Source organism: Papio anubis, chromosome 18 (genome assembly GCF_008728515.1).
Source record: "Papio anubis isolate 15944 chromosome 18, Panubis1.0, whole genome shotgun sequence".
Taxonomy (NCBI): Eukaryota; Metazoa; Chordata; class Mammalia; order Primates; family Cercopithecidae; genus Papio; species Papio anubis.
The window spans coordinates 14,730,811-14,754,770 of NC_044993.1; the positions used below are offsets into that span (position 1 = coordinate 14,730,811).

Here is a 23,960-nt window from a genome sequence, read left to right on the forward strand (position 1 = left end):
CTCTGGAGCCTTCCATCCTCCTGCACAAGTCTGGGCTCTTTGTTCTCTTTGCTTTCTGTACAGCTGTTGTTCTGGGACTGCCTTTTTTTCCTCTTTGTGGAGCTCTGTTTCTTGGATTCCATGTCTTCCTCTTCCAGGTTTATTCCCCTGTTTTGATAGAACTCATCCTCTGATAACTTCCTCAGGAAAAGGTTTATGGGAGCTAAATTTTTGAAACTTTGCATGTCTGGAAATGATTTTTTTCTCCCTTCACATGTTATTTGTGGTTTTCTGGGTATAGCGTTATAGGTGGAAAATGCTTTCGTCAGTCTTCTAGCTTCTAATGTTGAGAAATCTGAAGCCATGTGGATGTCTTGAATCTGTATATATGACCTCATTTAAACCCTCTCTTTGGAAGATTTTAGGCTCTTCTTTTTATCCCTGACATTCCTACCAGGCACCATGGTCCCCAGCGGTAAGAAGCACCAGTTCCTTTTTGCATCTTTTTCCAGCTGCTGTTGGTCGCCTTACCTGTTCACTGTGCTTCCCAGCTCAGACCACTGAACGAGAGAGGAAGTTTGTGTCTGCATAATTCTCTTACCTTGCCATGGCAGGATGTGACAACTTTAGGGAGTGGCCATCTTTTCTGCAGCTTAGCTTGCTGCCTGTAGCAAATTTGTACACCTAAATTAATTCTTTCTGGCAGATTCTGACAAGGAGTTGTTCAGTTGACTGAGTATTGAGTGAGGTAATTGCTCCAATTATGTCCATCCACTGTTGGTTTTTAGCTTCCAGAGTGGACTAAGGCATTGCTCCTGGCTGATAACGTGGTAGTGTACATGACTTTAAAACTAGCCCTCCAAAACCAAACAAACAAAAGCAACCCGGCTGCAGTGTAGCCAGTGACAAGGGGAAAAACTCATTTGGCACACCAGAGTCTTTCAGTAGATCCCCTGATTTGGTTGTTATAGAGCTTCATTTTCACGTAAAATGACTCCAGTATCACTTTTTGATCATAAAAAGTCATAAAATGACTCCAATATCACAAAATTCTGTTTTCATGGACCAAAAAACAAAGAAAAATTTGTCCAGACTTCTCCTTAATTCTGTTCCTTATTTGTTTGTCAACTAAGATATCTTAAACCCTGTACCTCAGATTACGGTTTATGACAAAATCATTGAACATTCTGCAGGCTCTCATGAGAGGTGCCTAAGCCAGCCTAGGACAAATTCTAGGCTATTGACAGCCATTCAAGAATGTCTGTTGCAATTAATAAATGGTTCCCTGTGCTTGCTCTGAAATACTTAGTTCCCCTGTAGAAAACCTAGCTAGCTTGAGTAGCAACTAAGAGGTTAGCCAATGCGGAGTTGTTACTTTAATCAGTATCACTTCACTGGGATTTATGTGTGACGTTGATATGGTTTCCCAAGATCCATACATTCTTTCAACAAATGTTTTTTGAGTGCCTACCAAGTGCCAGGCACCATGCCAGGTGCTTGGGTTATATCAGTGAACAAAATAGACATTTGTTCCAGCCATTGTAGAGTTTCCACTACAGCAGAGAAATAGACAGTAAAAGAATAAGCATAACAAATAAATCATGGGGTACATTAGAAAATGCTAAGTGTGACAGAGAAAAGACAATCAGAGGAGGGGAGGAGGATCAGGTATGTGGGATGAAGAGGAAGCTTGCAGTATTAAATGAGATGGTCAGCGTAAGCCTCACTGAGAAATGGAGATTTGACCAAAGACTTGAAGGAGGTCAGGAAGTTAGCCAAGGTGATAACTGGGCAGAGAGTCATTGGGGAGAAGGGGTAGCTTGAGGCAAGGCCTGTAAGGTGGATGCATGCTTGAAGGGGACTGTACAAGGGGCTGTACTAGGAGAGGGGGTCTGGGAGGTAAGGACTCGACAGATGTTGTCCCCTACAACTAAGATGTGCAAGGCTATAAGCAGAGCAGAGTAGGGCACTCAAAGCTGTTGGGTATATAAAGCTGGAGTTAGAGTCTGGGCTGAAGGTAAGACATTTGGGGGTCATAGGCATACAAATAGTATTTAAACCATGGGACTGGATGCAGTCACCCAAAGAGTGGGTATAGATGGAGAAAAGTTCAAGGACTTTTTCCATGCTAGAAGACTCCCAGATGCCGTCAAAGAATCTCAAATTAACAATCAGACAAGTCCAAATAGCAGGCCATTTTACAGGTAGGGGGACTGTTCTTGATTAAAGGACATCAGCTTTTCTTGGCTTGAAATTTCTCAAAATTAAAAGTTTGTGGGGAAAGAAGCCATCTAAATTTAAAATACACTTTGCTGCCAAAGATGACTTAGCCTCAGACAAAGAACAAGCAACTTCTAAGTCCCAGATCCACTAATCTTTCCTAGCAGCAGCAATTTTTTTTTTTTTTTTTTTTTTGAGACAAAGTCTCACTCTGTCGCCCAGGATGTAGTGCAATAGCATGATCTCAACTCACTGCAACCTCCACCTCCCAGGTTCAAGTGATTCTCCTGCCTCAGACTCCTGAGTAGCTAGGATTACAGGCGCCTGCCACCACCACTCCTGGCTAATTTTTGTATTTTTAATAGAGACGGGGTTTCACCATGTTGGCCAGGCTGGTCTCAAACTCCTGACCTCAGGTGATCCACCTGCCTTGACCTCCTAAAGTGCTGGGATTATAGGCATGAGCCACTGTGCCTGGCCAGCAACAGCAATTTTTAAAATTTCTTTCTGGATTCTAGAGTGAGTTTTTTTCATAACACGAGGATAAGAGTGAGGACGACGGGAGGTATTGATGATCGGCTGTGCACCAGGCATTATGCTAAGTGCATTCACACACATCTCAGTGCCTATTGCCTTATTCTGGACTTCTCTATCCCACCTTGTCCCCGTGGCAAATTCTTTCTCATCCTTCAACTCTCAGACACCTCCCCCACCCTCTCTATAGCTTTCCCCATCTCAGACTCATGCTCTACTGCACTTCCTGTGTAGTGGTTTTCTCCTAATGTAATTGCTTGTTTGTGTATCTGTCTCTTGTGACTAAATTAAATGAGGGCAAGAAATCTGTCTATCTCCAGTGGCCAAAAAAGAGTCTGGCACACTGAAGGCACTCAAGGATAAGGGCTGAGTTGATGAATATCTCATTTAATCATCACCCTGCAAAGTAGTTCTTATTATCTTCATTTTACTAATTGGTTACTTATTTGAGCCTCAGAGAAATTAACTTGCCCAGAGTAAAAATAAATACAGCCACACACCACTTGTGTGTTCATGGTGATGCTGGTGTTAACAAACCTACCATGCTGCCAGTCATATAAAATAGAATAAACAGCTATGTTACTGTTTTATGTATTTATAGTGTACTTATTCTTCTTCTTCTTCTTTTTTTTTTTTTTTTTTTTTTGAGACAGAGTTTCGCTCTTGTTGCCCAGGCTGGAGTGCAATGGCATGATTTCGGCTCACTGCAACTTCCACCTCCTGGGTTCAAGCAGTTCTCCTTCCTCAACCTCTAGAGTAGCTGGGATTACAGGCGCGTGCCACCAGGCCCGGCAAATTTGTATTTTTGGTAGAGATGGGGTTTCACCATGTTAGTCAGGCTGGTCTTGAATTCCTGACCTCAGGTGATCCACCTGCCTCAGCCTTCCCAAGTGCTGGGATTACAGGTGTGAACCACCTCACCGGCCCTATAGTATACTTTTAATTGTTATTTTAGAGTGTATTCCTTCTACTTGTTAAAAAAAAAAAAAAAAAGTTAACGTAAAACAGCCTCAGGCAGGTCCTTCAGGAAGGATTCCATATGAAAGCATTGTTGTCATAGGGGATGGCAGCTCCAGACCTGTTGTTGCTCTTGAAGACTTTCCAATGGGACAAAGTAAGGAGGTGAAAGACAGTGATATTGATGATCCTGACCCTGTATAGGCCTAGACTAATGTGTGTGTTTGTCTTAGTTTTTTTTTTTTTAATGGTAAAAAGTAAAAACAATGAAAACATTTTAAAATAGAAAAAACCTTATGGAAACAGGATATAAAGTTTTTCTACAGCTGTGCTGTTTTAAGCTAAGCATTACCACAAAACAGTCAAAAAGTTTTAAAAGGGCCGGGCGCGGTGGCTCAATCCTGTAATCCTAGCACTTTGGGAGGTCGAGATGGGCAGTTCACGAGGTCAGGAAATCGAGACCATCCTGGCTAACACAGTAAAACTCCGTCTCTACTAAAAAATACAAAAAAAAAAAAAACTAGCTGGGCGAGGTGGCGGGCGCCTGTAGTCCCAGCTACTCCGGAGGGTAAGGCAGGAGAATGGCGTGAACCTGGGAGGCGGAGCTTGCAGTGAGCTGAGATCCGGCCACTGCTCTCCAGCCTGGGTGACAGAGCGAGACTCCGTCTCAAAAAAAAAAAAAAAAAAAGTTTCAAAAGATTAAAAAATTTATAAAGTTACAGTAAGCTAAGGTTAAATTTTTATTGAAGAAAGAAAAAAATTTTTAAATAAATGTATTGTAGCCTAAGTGTACAGAGGTTATAAAATCCCACAGTAGTGTGCAGTAATGTCCTTGGCCTTGACATTCACTCACCACTCATTCACTGACTCACCCAGAGCAACTTCCAGTCCTGCAGGCTCCATTCATGGTAAACGTCCTATACAGCTGTACCATTTTTTTATCTTTTATGCACAGGTTAAGTATCCCTTACCCAAAATGCATGGGACCAGAAACATTTCAGATTTGGGATTTTTTTTTTTTTTAATATTTGTATTTTACTTAGTACTTGAGCGTCCCAAATCTGGAAATTCAAAATTCGAAATGTTCCTCTGAGTGTCATGTCAGTGCTCAAAATGTTTTGGATTTTGGAACATTTTGGATTTCAGATTTTTGGGTTTAGGATGCTCAACTGTACCATATTTTTACTGTACCTTTTCTAGGTTTCGATGTGTTTAGGCACACAGATACTTACCATTGTGTTACAGTTGCCTACTGTACTTAGTACAGTAACATGCTATACAGATTTGTAGCCTAGGAGCAATCAACTTTACCATACAATGTAAGCGTGTAGTAAGCTATACTATCTAGGTTTGTGTAAGTACACTCTATGATGTTGGCACAGCAATGAAGTCACCTAACACATTTCTCAGAACACAAGCAACACATGACTATAAATAAAAATTGATTAAGCAGAAGGGACAGGTTTCTACACTGACTGCAAAGCCACTGTACCCAAGTGCTTTAAAAACACAGATCCGAAATACTGTTGGTTATATCTGGGACTTCACTTTTCAAGCAATGCTCAGATATTCTAATATTCCTGTGTAAAAACTAGATTTCTGATTCTTCTTACAAAATGTATGCATGACCATCATGTAGAAAACAAATTAGGAAAGTTTAAATGTGTTTCCTATAGGAGGCTGTGATAGATACCAATTGAGAGATGTGTTGTTTCTTCTGGATGCTTATATATAATCTTAAATTTATGGTTTAAACAGGGGTGTCCAAGGGAGAAAATAAGACCAGTCATGGGTTCTTAGTTTCTATATCTGGGTGGGCCAATAAAGCCCCTTCCTCACCCCTCTTTTCCGCTTATCACTACAGACAGAAACTAAAAAACATGGCTTCAGGCTGCTAAAAGCCCAAAACAATAACAACAGAATAAGGCAAGTTGGACAAGGTTGGTTTAAAGTATTGCCTGAGAGAGGGGTAAATCTGTTGAAGCAGAAAGTAGTAGTTGCCAAGAGTTGGTTGGGGGAATGAAGAGTAACTGCTACTGGATATAAGGGGCTTTTTGGCAGTAGTGACAATTTTCTAAAATGAGATTGTGGTAATGAATATACTAAAAACCACTGAGTTGTACCATTTTAAATAGGTGAAATCTTTAGAATGTGGATTACATCTCAGTAAAGCTATTATAAAAGTATTAGCCAGACTGGGCGCTGTGGCTCACACCTGTAATTCCAGCACTTTGGGATGCCGAGGTAGGAGGATCCCTTGAGCCCAGGAGTTCAGGATCAGCCTGAGCAACATAGTGAGACCTTGTCTTATAATAATAATAATAATAAATTAAAATATTAAAGTATTAGCTGCTAGCTGAGTGAGGCATGATGACATGTGCCTGTGAGTCCCAGCTACTCAGGAAGCTGAGGCAGGAGGATGACTTGTGCCCAGGACTTCAAAACCAGCAAGATCCCATCTCTTAAAAAAAAAAAATGCTAGCTGAGAATAAGAAATAATAAGTCATCAGATTTTCCAGCATTCTTCCAGAGTACAAGTAAATTTAGTAGCTTATATTTAGGTTCTTGTTGCTCTTCATTCTTAGAGGGAACTCTTCCTTGGTGTGACTGAGGTCATGTTTTTGGATTTTGTTCTTTTATTTGCATGAGTCTCCCTCCTTTCAGTTGTTTCATTCACATGAGACCATCAGTGTCCCATATTCTGAGCCCCGTTCCTTCATCTGAACACTGAGAACAATGAACACGCTCATGCAATCCTTGCAGAGTTACCAGCTGAGCCTCTCTGTGACTGGAAGGCCATAACAAAGCCACTGGTCCCCCAGGAGAGGGTGTTAGTCACACAGTCTCACAGTTTGGGGTGAGGAGCGCCAGGTCAGAGGCCTTGCTCTCACAGCAGGGAGATCGTGATGCCAAGTTTCCCAAAACAAATGAATAATACACAGGGAAGAATCAAGGAATAGAAGGGTCTGCCCTACTTTCGTTGATTGCACTTGATTTTTTTTCTTTTTTTAACTAGTATTCCTTCAGTCTATGCTGGCAGAGCCAGCCAGCTTTGTTTCAACAGACCTTCGTCTGCCAGCCAGTGAATGCTAAAGCATCTCTTTCAAACTTTTTGGCCTTCAATCATAGTTATACATTTTACATTATGACCCAGTGTGAGTCATGGTCACATAAAAGCGCATGCTCCGAGGGGTTCTCAGAATGCAAAGAAACTGGACTTGTTCAAGGGTTTGTACATCACCTAGCAGTAGGGATGGGTGACATGAACCTTGGAGGACAAACTACATTTCTGAATGAAAAGGCTGTTTTAGCCACCCCTGGCTAGCAGATTAAGGAAAGAAATTCTACTTACTGTTTTTTCTTGCTCTAGAGATGAAGGATGGGAATTCTTTTTGATGGTCAGTGATGCCATGGGTAAAAATCTTTCATTTGTTAAAGAGAAACAATGTTGTGGTTTACAGATGGCTCAGCTGTGGTTAGCATCTATGAAAACCATTTCCTGTATGCAGTAAAAAGAAAGTTTTCTGCTTTCAGTATCAAACTACGTGAGAACGAATATTTCTTTGTTGAAATCCCTTGCATTGCCTTAGCAGAGTGACACTTAGGGCTCATGCTTAAGTAACCCCATTCTTGTGATCACCCTTGTATAGATTGCTTCCTAAGGGCTCTTTAAATCCTGGATTGTGAGGGGTGGCACCACAGGGGGAACGCTGATGATGTCGTATCCCAGCTTTGTAAGGAGAGGTGGGAGCTGCCTCTGGAGGAAGAGAGGCAGGTTGGGATCTGAGCTTCATTAAGTTTCCCATTGATGTTAGTAGAATTGTGGCCTGTAGGAAGCCAGAGATGCTACCCTGGCAACTAAATGAGCAAGCGATGTTGTGGATGCCACTGAGAAAATAGACTTGGGAGTCAGGACCCTAGCAGGAGTGCCAAGTGCTGAAAAATGACCTTCACCACTTCAGCCTCCTGTAATGCAAGGACCATAAAGCACGCTCTCCTCCAACCCCAGACATAACTTTGAGATGTCAAGAATCACAGCTGTGTCCAATGTCTATCTCTCGTCCTTATTTGGAATTTTGCATGCTTATTTAGCAGCAGTGAGAAGTTTGGGCCTGGGCATGGCGGCTCACACCTGTAATTCCAGCACTTTGGGAGGCCGAGGTAGGCAGATCACAAGGTCAAGAGATTGACACCATCCTGGCCAACATGGTGAAACCCAGTCTCTACTAAAAATACAAAAATTAGCTGGGCATGGTGGCATGTGCCTGTAGTCCCAGCTACTTGGGGGTCTGAGGCAGGAGAATCGCTTGAACCGGGGAGGCAGAGGTTGCAGTGAGCCGAGATCGCGCCACTGCACTCCAGTTTGGCAACAGAGACTTCATCTCAAAAAAATAAATAAGTTTGGTATTGAGAGGGAGTAATTTTGCAAAATGTGTTCAGCTCATATGAGTTTCATTTAAAACCGTGTGCTTAATGTGCCTACTCATTTCTAGAAAGGGGCAGGCATGGCTCGTTTTAAGAGAGGTGTCTATGATGTAAGGAATTATTTCTGATTTGACTGAGGACACCCCTGTATCCTGAAACTTTAGCCTGGTCTCAACCTGAGAGGTGCCCAAGAATTGAAAATTTATGTTAACATCCTCAGGTTTCGTTATGAAGAGACAGAGACTTGCATCCGTGGGAGAAAAAAGAAAGCTGAATGTCTAAAAGCAGGATGCTGATGTTTAAGAAAGCATGCCAACTCCCTAATCAGCAGTCAGCCAAACAACCCACCACTGAGGCACACTGATCCTCTGCCCAGTGCTTTGTCTGTCCTGTTGACTTAGTTGGAGAGATGTGCTATTTGCCTGGCCATGTTGTCCCTGATGGGAACGATCAGAGGAGTGTTCATGAGAATGTGTGGCTCCAGACCGGCACAGACCAGTCACAGTCACAGCACAGCACAGCACAGCACAGTTCTCCTTGAAAGGGGTCATTGACTTTTTTTTTTTTTTTTTTTTTTTTTTTGGTGATACGGAGTCTTGCTCTGTTGCCCAGGCTGGGGTGCAGTGGTGCACTGGAGTGCAGTGGCACAATCTCGGCTCACTGCAACCTCTGCCTCCCAGGTACAAGCAATTATCCTGCCTCAGCCTCCTGAGTAGCTGGGATTACAGGCGTGCACCACCATGCTTGACTAAGTTTTTGTATTTTTTTAGTAGAGACAAGGAATCTCACCATGTTGGCCAGCCTGGTCTCCAACTCCTGAACTTAGGTAATCCGCCCACCTCGGCCTCCCAAAGTGCTGGGATTAAGGGGTGAGCCACCACACCTGGCCAGGTCATTGACTTTTAATGCCAGATGCTCACTACGCCTCAGCTTTTTTTGGCCTCTGCAGCTGTAACTGGTGGTAGCCCATATGGAACCAGTATCTGGAAAATAAGCTGTGTCTTCCTCTGTTGAGCTCCCAGGGTTCTGCATAAAGAAAGATGTCATTATGGTCTTTGTTAGAAGCTGTATTTAATAATTCCTTTAAAATTGTGTCTCAGAAATGTAAATTGTCTGTATTGGTCAGTAAATTATTCTCCCCAGCTGTGTGTAATCATACAAATTAAAGCGACAGCAGTTTGCACCTCAGGGGCAAAGCATCTCCTCCCCAGGCAGAATCTAGTTTCCATTACACTCCACATTTCCTCCTTGGAGAGCCCCCTGGCCTTCTTTACTCCCACACTGCTGTGAAATGGTGGAGTGTCCTTCTCTGCTTTGCCAGGACTCCCCCACCATGGGAGTGGTTCAAAGAAGGAAATTGCTAGAGCAGAGGCGGGAAGGGCTTGCAGCATTATCTCTTTCCCGGGGAGGAGATGAAACCACATTTGCGTGGACAAAGGGGAAGGGAAACTCAGAAGTATTATTTCCTTAGAGGTCTGGTGGCAGGTCAGAAGAGGTTTTCTTTGCTGCTGACTCCATGTCATTTAACCCTCATGCGTACCAGGCACCAGGCCTTGAGAAGAGTCTCCACTCATCTAGGTGAGGGCCTCCATATTGACCAGAGAGGCCTCTGTCCTCACCACTTGCCTGTCCAATCTAGGACTCTGCTGAAGATCCCATAGCCCTTTGCCTTTTCTCTAGTTAACTGCTCTTTTACTTTTTAAAGACTTTTTTACAGCTAGAGCTTTACTCTCCTTTGGGGATTTCCTGAATATTTGTATATTTGTCCTTCAAATAGGACTTTTTTTTTTTTTTTTTTTTTGAGACAGGGTCTCATCCTGTTACCCAGTCTGGAGTGCAGTGGCACAATAACAGCTTTCTTCAGTCTTGAACTCCTAGGCTCAAGCGATCCTCCCTCCCTGGCCTCCCAAAGTGCTCGAATTATAGGTGTGAGCCAGCACACTGCCTGGCCTTTCAAATAGGATTCTTTTTTTTTTTTTTTTTTTTAAGACAGAGTCTCGCTCTGCCGCCCAGGCTGGAGTGCAGTGGCGTGATCTTGGCTCACTGCAAGCTCCGCCTCCCGGGTTCATGCCATTCTCCTTTTTTTTTTCTTTTTTTCTTTTTTTTTTTTGAGATCTGAGTCTACTGTCAGCCCAGGCTGGAGTGCAGGGCCGGATCTCAGCTCACTGCAAGCCTCACCTCGGTTTACTACCCTCCTGCCTCAGCCTCTCCCCGAGTAGCTGGGACTACAGGCTCTCACCACCTCACCGCTAGTTTTTGTATTTTTTAGTAGAGACGGGTTTCACTGTGTTAGCCAGATGGCTCCCCGACCCTGACCTCGCGGGATCCTACTCGTCCTCGCCTCCCAAAGTGCTGGGATTACAGGCTTGAGCCACCGTTCGCCCCATGCCATTCTCCTGCCTCAGCCTCCCGAGTAGCTGGGACTACAGGCGCTCGGCCACTCCTCGCCCGGCTAGTTTTTGTATTTTTTAGTAGAGACGGGGTTTCACCGTGTCAGCCAGGATGGTCTCTCATCTCCTGACCTGCAGATCCGGCCTCGCCTCGGCCTCCCAAAGTGCTGGGATTACAGGTTTGGAGCCACTACCTCGCCAGGATTCTTTACTATTAATTCACTCTAGTCTGTCTGTAGACATAACCAAAGACGTTATAGAGTGAGGCGTAAGAAGTAAGAAGCGGTCAGAACTTCCTGAACTTCCTGAGGGTATTATCCCACATATTTTACATGAATTACAAATTAATTACAGAGGGAAAATATACCTTTACAAGTGAGAGTTCTGGCAGTCAGAACCTTACCAAAGGGATCACACTTGGCATCGCCAGGATGGGCTGACCTGACACTAGTGCCCCGATGATAGTTCAGTAAGAAGTACCCAACCTCATCTTTTTAGCATCCTTGGCAAAAATATTTAACCTGAATCTGGTCATAGGAAACAGACAAATCCAATGAGCAACATTCTGTATGTCAACCAGACTGGACTCTTAAAAATGAACAAGACACCGAAGACCAAAAATCAAAACAACAAAACCAAAGGCAAGAGACTGCTAGATTACAAGATTAAAAGAGACTAAAGAAACTTTCAAATGTGATGCATGATGGGAGAGAATGGGGAGCAACTGACAAGGCCATTTTGGGAGGTGCATTGAAGGAAATTTGAACCTGGACTTTATATTGGACTATATATTGTGTCATTATATCAATGTTAAATTTTTTGGGTGTATGTTGGAAAGTGTCCTTGGGAGACACATGCTAAAGTGTGTAGAGGTGAAGTGATGCAATGACTGTACACAGCCACAAAAAAGTAAATTTATTTTTTATTTTTTTATTTTTTTTGAGACAGAGTCTCGCTGTCGCCCAGGCTGGAGTGCAGTGGCCGGATCTCAGCTCGCTGCAAGCTCCGCCTCCCGGGTTGACGCCATTCTTCTGCCTCAGCCTCCCGAGTAGCTGGGACTATAGGCGCCCGCCACCTCGCCCGGCTAGTTTTTTGCATTTTTTAGTAGAGACGGGGTTTCACCGTGTTAGCCAGGATGGTCTCGATATCCTGACCTCGTGATCCGCCCGTCTCGGCCTCCCAAAGTGCTGGGATTACAGGCTTGAGCCACCGCGCCTGGCTAAAAAGTAAATTTATATATAGAAAGAAAAGTTATATGTGGCAAAATGTTAACAATTGAATCTAAGTGAAGCATATTTAGATAAATAGTGGTTCTGTTTTCAACTTTTCTTTCAGTTTGACATTTTTCAAACTATAAAGTTGGGGGGAATTTCGCACCAGACCATACTGGAATTCCTCACCAGAGCATAATGGAATTCTTGTACATAACCCTTCCGAGTTACCACCTTAAGGTTACAAAAACAAAGAAGAAAAAGCAAGAGCCAGCCTCAAGGCTGATTAATGCCAGCACCCATTTCTCATTATTGAATATCATTATTATAAATTGCTCTGCTAGGAAACTCTTCTCTTTTTTTTTTTTTTTTTGAGATAGGGTCTCACTCTGTCACCCAGGCTGGTGTGTAGTGGCATGATCTCGGCTCACTGCAACCTCTGCCTCCCAGGCTCAAGCAATCCTCCCACTTCAGCCCCCCAAGTAGCTGGGACTACAGGCACACACCATCACATCTGGCAAATTTTTTGTAGAGACGGGGTTTTGCCATGTCACCTAGGCTAAAGCCTTTCTTTAGGTTGGCCAAACAATGGCCCAATTATGTGATGCTTTTGTGAGTCCAGGAAACACATTTTTGCTTTAATAACATTTTCCTGGCCGGGTATGGTGGCTCACACCTGTAATCTCTGCACTTTGGGAGGCTGAGGCAGGCGGATCACTTGAGGTCAGGAGATGAAGACCAGCTTGGCCAACATTGTGAAACCGCATCTCTACTAAAAATACAAAAGTTAGCCAGGCATGGTGGCAGGTGCTTGTAATCTCAGCTATGTGGGAGACTGAGGCAGGAGAATTGCTTAAACTCAGTAGGCAGAGGTGGCAGTGACCCGAGATCGTGCTACTGCACTCCAGCCTGGGTGACAGAGCGAGACTCAGTGTCAAAATAAAAATAAAAATTTCCTTTATTTCCTTTTATTTTTCCTGAATAATAAAAGATAAATTGAGCGTATAAATCCAGCACCTAGAGAAAGAGTAGTCATTTATCATTTTTCAAAACAGCTTATAGGTATAATTCCCATACTAGTCTACAGTTAAATGGCTTTTAGTATATTTGCAGAATTGTGCATCACTACAACTTAGGACATATTCATTATTCCAGAAAGAAACCCTGCACCCTTTATTTGTCATTAGCTGTCAGCAACTACCACCCCCAACTCCTAACCCCATTTCTCCTTGACCCTGACAACCCTTAAACTACTTTCTGTGTAGGTTTGTCTATTCTGGACATTTCATATAATGGAATCACACAATATATGGTCCTTTGCTCCTGGCTTCTCTCACTTAGCATAATGTTTTCATGGTCCATCCATGTTGTAGCATGTATTGGCACTTCCACGTATTGGTATTCCTTGTTGTAGCCCATTAAGTAACTTATCTTACTGCCATTGAAGGTAGTTATTCACTTCCTTTTCTTTCTGTTCAAATAGACAAATATAACAATGAACAAGGCCAGGTGCGATGGTTCACGCCTGTAATCTCTGCACTTTGGGAGGCTGAGGCGGGCGGATCACCTGAGGTTGGGCGTTCGAGACCAGCCTGACCAACATGGTGAAACCCCATCTCTATTAAAAATGAAAAAATTAGCCAGGCATGGTAGCGGGCACCTGTAACCCCAGCTACTCTGGAGGCTGAGGCAGGAGAATTGCTTGAACCCTGGCGGCAGAGGTTGCAGTGAGCCAAGAGCATGCCACTGCACTCTAGCTCGGGCAACAGAGCAGGGCTCTGTCTCAAAAAAAAACAAAAAACAAACAAAAAAAAACAAACAAAAACTAACACTCATTTGACTTTAAGACATCTCATTTGCTTTGGTTAGGGGCAGCAACTCAAACTTTCAACGTGAGATTCTCTGTGGAATTTCTTTTATGTAATTCAAGGGAATACATGCAAAGAGAGAAGACAGCTTGATGATATTTTGCTTTCTGAAGAACTAAGGCATGTTTCACCATATAACTTCCCTCAGAGGCAAGAGTGGAATGAACACTCGCACACATTAAAACTCACATGCCAACCAGGCACGGAGGGAGGCTCACGTCTGTAATCCCAGCACCATGGGAGGCCCAAGCGGGCAGATCACTTGAGGCCAGGCCTCATGGCGACCAGCCTGGCCAACATAGTGAAACCCTATCACTACTAAAAATACATACATTCGCTGGGTGTGATGGTGGGTGCCTGCAATCCCAGCTATCAGGAGGCTGAGGCAGGAGAATCGCTTGAACCCAGGAGGCAGAGGCTGTAGTGAGCCGAGATCACGCCACTGCACTTCAGCCTGGATGACAGAGCGAGACCCTGTCCCAAAAAAAACAAAAAAACTCTCACATGTTTACCTGGTAGCACAAGTTCTTTTACATCTTCCTGCAGCATTTCTCTCTGCATTATATGGTGTGAACCAAGCATCACAGATGTTTTACATGCACCAAGGAAGGGTGTGGAAGAGGATCTGCACTTTCCTAACACTTATCAAATGTAGAGCGTCTGTGAAAGTTCTGAAATAAACAGAGTAATAAACACAAACAACACATTATTGTTTGTGGCAAGAGACCCAAGGCCACTGAGTTGGTTGGTTGCAGTGGAACAATAGACCAGTAAAGGACTGTTCTTCATAGAGAAGAATGTTAGCTTTCTCTTGGTCCTTGTACTGAGACTGCCCAGCAGGTCAGTTAGCTTGTCCCAGAGAAAAAGTCCATTTCAGTGTCACTTGAGAGCCCCAATCCCCATCTGACATTCTCAAAATGAATGCCCTTGATTATAATAGAGACCAGGAGTCTGTGCATTTAGAGTACCTTTACTGCTTTTGGGAAAACAGTCCTTGTCTTAGTAATTACAAACGGATGGTGGTATCTTATATAGGAAGAGCTCTTCATTTAAATAGAACCAAAGTCAGCTAAAATTTCTTAGTTCTCCCTGGCAGTCAGCTGAGAGGCCAGAACAGGGCAAAACACACCTCCGCTCAACAACACATGGAAGGAAGGGTTGGCAAGGGCTTTCTGTAACATGTTTCAGGAGATATTAGAATTCAGGACTTCTGTCACTAAAATAGGTATGTTTCAGACACACGTTATAAAGATGTAGAGCAGCTGAAATCAAATCAGACAAATGTAAGTGCCCTTCATTATTGGCTTAGCAAAGAACAATAGAACTGAGGAATAAATCATTTTCTATTTGTATAAAAACAGTAAAGCTGTTGCTATTTGCCAGCTTTTCTTTTTGCCTTTTGCTGATAGATGGCACTTTTTTTACTGGCACTGTTATCAACTTTATTAATAGATTTAAAAGTACTGACAATTTTTCAAGCCATAAGAGGTTTAAAATCTTTGGAACTTGTCATACTTCTGGTTTTCTGCTTTCCTGAGGCCGTTGGCCCGTAGAGTACTGTCAATACAGTGTTGACAAGTGAACAGGAGTTAAACTAGCTCCCTAATATGCCATCAGTGGCTTCCAGTCCATTTCCTTGAGTGGTCTAATCTTGGGCTTTGGGGAGATTACTTAGAGATTTATACAGGTGGGTAGTGAAATTTGCCCAGGGCTTTGAGTTGTACTTTTTAGTCTTATGGATTTTAGCTAATTCCAGAGAAAATGTGAAAGAGAAACCTTGGTTCCAGACAGACAACCCTCAACGAAGAATTAGCTTCATAAGCTTGCTTTCTTCCTGTTTCTCAGAGATTTCCAGGCCAGTGTCAGACCTTCCATGACTCTGGACAATATTAATAGTTCATGAATAAGCTACAAAAAGATTCATTCCTGATGAGTGCGGTGGTGTGAGCCTATAGTCCCAGCTACTTAGTAAGCTGAGGCAGGAAGATTGCTTGAGCCCAGGAGTTTGGGGCCAGTCTGGGCAACATAGCAAGACTCTATTTCTTTTTTAAAAAAAAAATTGTAAAGGTCCATTCCTACATTGTAAGCAGATGACAAATACTAGGGAAACTGCGTATCTCTGCCAAAGAATTTTTGTTCCAAATAAGTTGCATTTTAGTAATTATCCAGGCTATTAGATGGAAGGCATAGACTTAATCCAGCCTTCACTTGTTGAAGTTTAGAATAAAGGTCAGTGGTGCTTCTGTACACGTGTTAACCCTATCCTTGCGGTCCACTTTTGGTACTGGTCTGTCAGTTCAAGTGTAGTGTTGAATATTTTGTTATGAGAAAAATAGTGTTTGGGTAAGTCCATTGTCAAATCATGGGGATTTAGTCCATTAAAAATGTAATAGATTGGACATGGTGGTTCACACCTGTAATCCCAGCACTTTTGAGAGGCCAAAGTGGGATGATTGAGGCCAGGAGTTCAAGACCAGCCTGGGCAAAATAGCAAGCTCGCTGTCTGTACAAAAATGTTTTTTAAATTATCTGGGTTTGAGGCTGGGCGCGGCGGCTCAAGCCTGTAATCCCAGCACTTTGGGAGGCCAAGACGGGTGGATCACGAGGTCAGAAGATCGAGACCATCCTGGCTAACACGGTGAAACCCCGTCTCTACTAAAAAATACAAAAAACTAGCCGGGCGAGGTGGCCGGCGCCTGAAGTCCCAGCTACTCGGGAGTCTGAGGCAGGAGAATGGCGGGAACCCGGGAGGCGGAGCTTGCAGTGAGCTGAGATCCGGCCACTGCACTCCAGCCTGGACAACAGAGCGAGACTTCGTCTCAAAAAAAAAAAAAAAAAATTATCTGGGTTTGATGACATATGTGTATAGTCCCAGCTACTTGGACTTAAATCTAGCACCAGGCAAGGTAGAAAAGACAGTAGTCTGGGCATCAAGAACACTGAGTACTAATCCCAAGTCTCCTGCTATAAACTTGGGCAGGTTTCTTAACCTTTTGGAGTTTAGTTGACTGATCTATAAAATAAGGAGGTTGGACTAAACATCCCTTCAGCTCTTCTTCTTTTGTGCCCTCATAATATGTGGTTACAGTTTGCCTGTATGTTGATCTGTCCTCCACTGGATTTTTGTTTTGAAGCCGAAAATTAAGCTTTATATATTTTTATATCCCCATTCTGAGCACAGTGTCTGGTAGAGAGTAAGTTCTCAGTAATCTCTGTTGGATAAATACAGTGAATGAATGACTCTGAATTCCTTTCCAAACCTAAAATTCTATTCTGTGAGATGGCTGGGTACCTGGGGATGATTTTAAAGATCACCAGGAAAGATCTTCCTACCGTCCTTCACAAACAGTTGGTAAGCCCTGTCAGCCTTTCCACTTGGCAAGTTACTCTCCCAGCTCCTTTCCACTGCCTCTTTTAAGCAAACAGCAGGCATTGCTGAGGGTGGTCAGATAGAACAGTGCTCTTGCTACAAAATCAGTCGGTTGGACAAATCCAAGTCCATGCTAATGGACATGGAACAAAGTAAACAAGTTACCATAATATCTCTGTGACAGACTCAAGAGGATGAAGTTTATTGTTTAGTTACAATGACATTTTTGTTAAAATTACTTTTCTTTTGCTAAAGAGAAGCAGAGTAAGTTCTAGAAAATTATCATTATAAACTTTGAACCTAGAAGGGAAAAACATGACTTGTCATTTTACATTCTGTGTCTCTTTTACTTTTCTTAGTTTCTTAATCAAGGTCTTGGTTGGTGTCTGATGTTATGGTAGGTCTTGGTCTGGCATGGTGGGAAGGGAGTTGAAGATAATTGCTGATTGATGGATAACTGAACAAAATACGCAAGAAAGATAAGCTTGGAAAATAAATGTCTCTTTCACCAGTATGAGCTGCACTCAGCCACGCTCTCTTACGGCATGGAAGCTGGCTGGTGAAAGCAAAGGCCACATTCCTTGAACAGGATTAGTCTTTACATCAAATTTATGGTAGTAAGGTCAACAAAGTCTCGTTATGTTCAGGAGGAGGTGGTTGCAATGTCATTGTGACATTGGAAACATCTTGGTAATAACATTCCAGAGTCCCTCAGCATAACATTCGGGATGTAATCTGGGTGAGCAAGTGCATGGTGCATTTCTTTGAACTTTGACTTGCAACAGGTGGGTGAGGAGTCTCTTGACTCAATGAAGTACCGTCATCTGAAGGGTGGTCTGTTAAAACAGACCTTCTGGCAGTACCTTGCCCTACGGCTTAGGATCCAGAACAAAGAAACCAGTGGTTCTGTTGGTCTGGAACTGGATTGGTTCTTGATGAAAACAAATCTACAAGGGGCCGGGCGCGGTGGCTCAAGCCTGTAATCCCAGCACTTTGGGAGGCCGAGACGGGTGGATCACGAGGTCAGGAGATCGAGACCACCCTGGCTAACACGGTGAAACCCCGTCTCTACTAAAAAATACAAAAAACTAGCCGGGCGAGGTGGCGGGCGCCTGTAGTCCCAGCTACTCGGGAGGCTGAGACAGGAGAATGGCGGGAACCCGGGAGGCGGAGCTTGCAGTGAGCTGAGATCCGGCCACAGCACTCCAGCCTGGGCAACAGAGCGAGACTCCGTCTCAAAAAAAAAAAAAAAAAATCTACAAGGGAATTCTGACTTCCCCATTCCAATATACACAGCTGCCAGATGCCTGGAGAGCCAGTGCTGGTTTGTCCCCTGCTAGCCACAGTTCTCAGAGGTTAAGTACGTGGCTGAAGTAGGTTTTCCTGTGTTCTTTCTCAGAGTAAGGTCAGCGGCCCCTGCCCAGAGACTGATTCTCTCCTGCCTTGGCTTCCTGAAAGCCTAGTTGATGTACCTTTGTGGCAGAGAAAGGGGCAAGGTCATAGTAAATCTGCCTTTCTGAAAGCTGTGCTGAAATGACGCCAGGATTAGGACACTGAAACCCCTGTCAGGGTGGGAGGGTGAGTGGGAGGGTTCAGAATCTTGAGGGAGCCCACACACCAGGTTCTCGGAAGAAGCTGCTGGTCTCCTGGTTATGATGAGCGCCCCTGTGTGTTCTGGCTGCTGCTATCAGTGTGTCATTCATTTTGAGTTAGCCTCAAATAAAAGACATATCATTTAGCTTTAGAGACTATCACATTAGGACATCTTACACCATGTTGATGACCCAGTGAAAGGAGAGCTGGAAGCCTTCCCCAAAAGCATAATAGCACAGTTGACATTTTACTGATGTTTTATGGTGAGCAAGCCAAAGGGGTATTATGGTTTTTTTCCTTTCTGGAAACCTTCTCACTGCTGTGCATCAAAAAATCAAGTTTCTCATAGACTTCTCAAAGTAATTCGTCAAAAAGATGGCCTAACCCAGGAATACCACTGGAGCTGTAGGCTGAATGGGAGAGGTGGCATACATAGCCTGTGGTGCTGCCCAAATTAAATGGCAAACCCTGGGCTGTTGAGAGCTGATGGAAGAATAAAAGTGAATTGTTCCCTGTAAAATCTTCAGTGTAGAAGTGCTCTAAAAAATATTTTGTTCTACAAAGATCTGATTCTCTTCCATGAATTGGTTCTGTAATCCAGGTGACATGGTTGACTTTATTGAGTGCCCATTGTTCACAGAACTCTGTCAATGGTTAGAGAGGTTTGGAGACCCAGGAACTTAAATAGCCGCAGAAAGATAAAGACTACACGAGGAAAATAATTTTTCTCCTAACAGCCTTAGTTAGATTCCCCTCAAAGCAGAACGTAAGACAAGGATTTTTGAGTGCAGAGAGTTTATTTGGGAAATGATCCCAGGGAGCAGGTGTGAGTAGTGGAAAGAATGAGATAAGGAAGAAGAAAAAGTTAATATAAGAGTACAATTCCAAGGCCACAAGGACTTGATGGCACCAGAATTTCTGAGAAGCATTCAGGGCACCTCCTACAACTACCTTGTGAGGGGTAGGAGGCTGGCCATTTAACCACCAGCTTTTGTGTTCCTTCTGGCTAGCCCCAATGTCTTGAGCTCCACCACCTGTGCAGGCAGTACCTGTGGCATGCAGGCAGGCTCAGAGGAGATCCTGCAGCCAGAAATGGAAAGTCTTCAGGCATGTGCTTTTGGTGGGGTGTTGTCAACAGTGAATGAACCTGCACTTGCCCAGAACCATCTAGTACGGCTGCAGCTGAAATAAGAGTTCACAAGCATCTAAAGAAAAATCAGTGTTCCCATATGAAAAGAACTGGTGTGATAGAAATACCAACAGGGGCACCTAACCCAGAGATTAGGGAAGGCTTCCTGGAGGAAGTGGTTTTAAAGCTGAGATAAGGCTTGATATATGGTGGCTCATGCCTATAATCCCAGTATTTTGGGAGACCAAGGCAGGAGGATTGCTTGAGTCCAAGAGTTTGAGACCAGCCTTGGGCAACATAGCAAGACCCTATCTCTAGAAAACATAAAAAAATTAGTTGAATGTGGTGTCACACACCAGTAGTCTCAGCAACTCAGGAGGCTGAGGTGGGAGGATCACTTGACCCAGGGAGGTTGAGGCTGTAGTGAGCTGTGATTTCACTGCTGTACTCCAGCCTGGGTAACAGAGAACCTATCTCTAAAAGAGTAAATACATAAAAATTTATTTTAATTATTATATTTTTAAAAAGGGTCAATGGGCCTGGCCTCAGTGGCTCACACCTGTAATCCCAGCACTTTGGGAGGCCAAAGTGAGCAGATCACCCGAGGTCAGGAGTTTCAGACCAGCCTGCCCAACATGGCGAAACCCTGTCTATTAAAAATCAAAAAATTAGCCAGGTGTGGTGGAGGGCACCTGTAATCCCAGCTACTTGGGAGGCTGAGGCAGGAGAATCGCTTGAACCCGGGAGGTGGAGGTTGCAGTGAGCCGAGATCATGCCACTGCACTCCAGCCTGGGCAACAAGAGAGAAACTCCATCTCAAAAAATAAAAATAAAATAAAAAGGAGTCAGTGAAGAGAAATTTAAGCAGAAAGACATGATAAGCTTTGTGTTTTGGAATATTCAGTCTAATTACAGCATGTCAGTAGATATCAGGATAGGACCACTGAGTGAGGATGAGGAAAAACAGGTTAGGGAGACCAGTAAAGAGGCTGTTTGGTTATCCAGGTGATATAAGAATGAGAAGTCGGGCAGTAGCAGTAAGGAAGATGAGAAGGAAAAAGATTTGAGACACAGTAAGTTTCCATATCCCCACTCATGGTCCATTCCTGGTAAAATGGTGAAAGAGAAAGAGTATGTGTGTGTGTGCGCGCATGACGTTGTAGGAGTTGAGTTGTCTAGAAACCAGCGCTTAGAATATATGAATTGAAAGCTCATAAAGAGCTATTGGAGTTCTCTTAAGCAAAATGGGAAGTAAAGTAACTGAAGAGAAAATCTCTCCAGTCACTTCTCATCTGGAGGTGAGATAGTGCAGTGCAGACTGAGAGTCGGGAGAGGTCTTGCTTTGTCCCGGATCTGTGTTGTCTATTGCTTTGACCCGTGTTTTTTCATTTAACCTCTCTGAACTTTGTTTATTTGTCCAACTTAATACAAAGATGATGAAGCTTGCCCAGCCTATTCTGAGTTGATCTTAAGCTCAGCATGTACTGGGGTGTGACCCAAACAGGGAAGCTGACATCCTCTCTACTAAAGTTAATAGAATGAGAATGCTTAGGGTCATTGTGCAGTCCCAGCAGTCTGGTGTTCAGTGTGGACGTTGGCCTGTTGGCTAACCCCAGGCACAGGGGGTGAGTGGTCGTTCACCGTGCTGTGCGGCAGGGATGTGGGGTTTCGGAATGGGTTAGGGTGATACTAGGTTATTTCAAAGGTGATCCCTTCCAACTCTGAGACTGGGTCCTGTGTCACAGGCCTTAGTAAGAGTTAGATGAGATCATGGCTACAAAAGCACTTGGAGAACAAACATTCTAGACAAGTAAAGGTATTATTATCAGTAGACCATTTGACATTAGCTCATAGTTTTTAAATGTTTAACTTTCTTGCATATCCCCATGAGGCAGAAAATAACTTCTAAGTTCCTACATGCTGGTAGATGATTTCGTTTCATTTCATAAAGAGACCAAACTTTCCCTCATACCATCTTCTTAACTGCATTTTGCTTTTCTTACATTATCTCATATGTTTAACAATGACTGGAAATATTTGACTTGCCAAGACTTGAATTTGGGCATCTGGGGTTTCTCCCACTGTCCATGATAGCATCACCAGCAAGTGGAGCACAGGCTGTACATTCCGCATGTGAGCTTTCAGAGTGAGGAATGTTCTCCACCTCCTGGGAAAAACCAGGGCCCAATTCACAGGAGTTGAAAGGAAACTGATTTTAGAACCCTTTTACAGTACTGTGACTTTTCACTCATCAGTGTTGGGAACTGGTTCTCTTTCTGTTAAAAGAATCCCCTGGGGCTTTAAGCTTAAACGATGACAGTGACTCAGAGTGGCTCATGCTTATTGCACCTTGACGCTGTGCCAAGTGCAATTTTAGCCCTTTACATGTAAGATACACCACAGCCTGTGAGTAAGCATTCGCTTTGTAGATTAGGAAACCAAGGAACATGCAGTAAATAACTAGCCTAGAGTCTCACAGTTAAGCTGGAAGTTGGACCTTGGCATGTGACTCCAAAGCCCTGCCTGAAGTGCTGCTCCTCCCCTCCTTGCAAGCAGAGACCTGCCACACAGAGCCCACAGAGGTCTGAAGGAGGCAGGATTTCCTGTTCACAGCTCAGGAGAGCAGACAGTGGTGTTAAGCAGGAAAAGCACATTAGAATTCCAGTTTACTTACAGTGCTCTCCACACCAGGAAGGAAATACCCCAAATATGAACATGACTTCCACTAAGATAAATGGCTCCAATCTAGGGGATTCCCATGTGCAGCAGAAAAAGTGTTAATCTAGAGATCAGAGTTTTTACCTGCTACCTCTTTCATATTTTCTTTCCTTAGGTTAAAAAGATCAAGTGGCATGAGCAACCTTTTGGGGAAAATTGGTGCCAAGAAACAGAAAATGAGCACCCTCGAGAAGTCCAAACTGGACTGGGAGAGCTTCAAGGAGGAAGAGGGGATTGGTGAAGAACTGGCCATCCATAATCGAGGGAAAGAGGGGTAAGAAGGAGTAGGTTATATGCCTTGGAAAATCCTCAGAACCCTGAAATCAAATGATTTATTGGAGACAGACTGCCCACTGGAAGCAAGCAGGAGCTTTTCATGATGGAACTAAAAATGTGAGCACTTTGTTTTGTCAGTAAGGCTCTGTTCCAGTGTGGGGCAGGGCCCGTCACTGGGAAGGCCACTGCAGATGGAGGGAAGGCGGGGCATGTGAGGAGTACTCTCAGGGCCAGTCACGTCTGCCAAGCTGAATTTGCTGAATTACAGCTCCAGTGAACTATAAGTTGCCTAGTGGTTGGATCTGGCCCATGGTAGCAGCCTTGGCCTTATCTGAATCATTTGTCCTTCTGAGAAGCCAAACTAGTTCAAATCCTTCAAAAACAGAGCCACTGGAGTGCCTAGATGTTGCATTATTGTGACATTTTTTTTGGTCTGTGTCATCATGGCCCAGGGCGGGGCTTTACCCTTGGCTATAGCCTGTGTGATAGGCCAGGCCCTCAGACAGCACCACAGGCCATCACTTGCACCTCTTTCTCTTCACTGTGGAATACAAAGAGGATGTTCATAACCTATGTATTCAGTTGTAAAAAGAGTCCTTTCCTTGTCATATTTGTCTTACTGGTGATTAAACAAAACATCAAGAAAGAAATGGTGGCCAGGCATGGTGGTTCACACCTGTAATCTCGGCACTTTGGGAGGCTGAGGCAGGCAGATCACTTGAGGTCAGGAGTTCGAGACCAGCTTGGCCAACATGGCAAAACCCCATCTCTACTAAAAATACAAGAATTAGCCAGGCATAGTGGTGCACGCTTGTAATCCCAGCTACTTGGGAGGCTGGGGCAGGAGGATCACTTGAACCTGGGAGGTACGGAGGTTGCAGTGAGCCAAGATTGAACCACTGCACTCCAGCCTGGGTGACAGAGCAAGACTCTGTCTCAGAAAAAAAGAAAGAAAGAAAGAAATGGTGTTCATAAGTACTTAGGGACCTCAGAAGGCACTAAGGAAGTTACCACAGAAGTGACTTCATGGCTCAAAATCAATAGTCCTCACCCCTAGCCATGAAAGGAAATGTTGAGTGTCCCACTCAGAGAGCCCTGGCTGCTCAGCAGCTCTGCCCCTCACCAGTAAGCTCTTCTCCAGCAGCATGCTGGACACCTCTGAGGCTCAGCTCCATCACCAATAAAATTGGGATAATGATACCATCCTCACTATGTGGTTGTGATGATCTCATGAGATAATACATGTATTGCTTACATATATGTAATATGCATAAAGCACTTTATGGAACA

The 23,960-nt window shown here is 43.8% G+C and overlaps 1 protein-coding gene across 2 annotated transcripts in view; it reads left to right on the top strand.

Annotated features, from left to right (window-relative positions):
• The window catches only part of CFDP1 (craniofacial development protein 1), a 150,234-nt gene that overhangs the window by 116,432 nt on the left and 9,842 nt on the right, over positions 1–23,960 (top strand). For both annotated transcript variants that reach the window (XM_017953572.3, XM_003917190.3), the window contains one exon: positions 22,510–22,668. In XM_017953572.3, coding sequence (XP_017809061.1) covers positions 22,510–22,635 — 126 coding nt within the window. In that variant the 3' untranslated portion in view covers positions 22,636–22,668. The remainder of the gene's footprint in view (positions 1–22,509; positions 22,669–23,960) is intronic.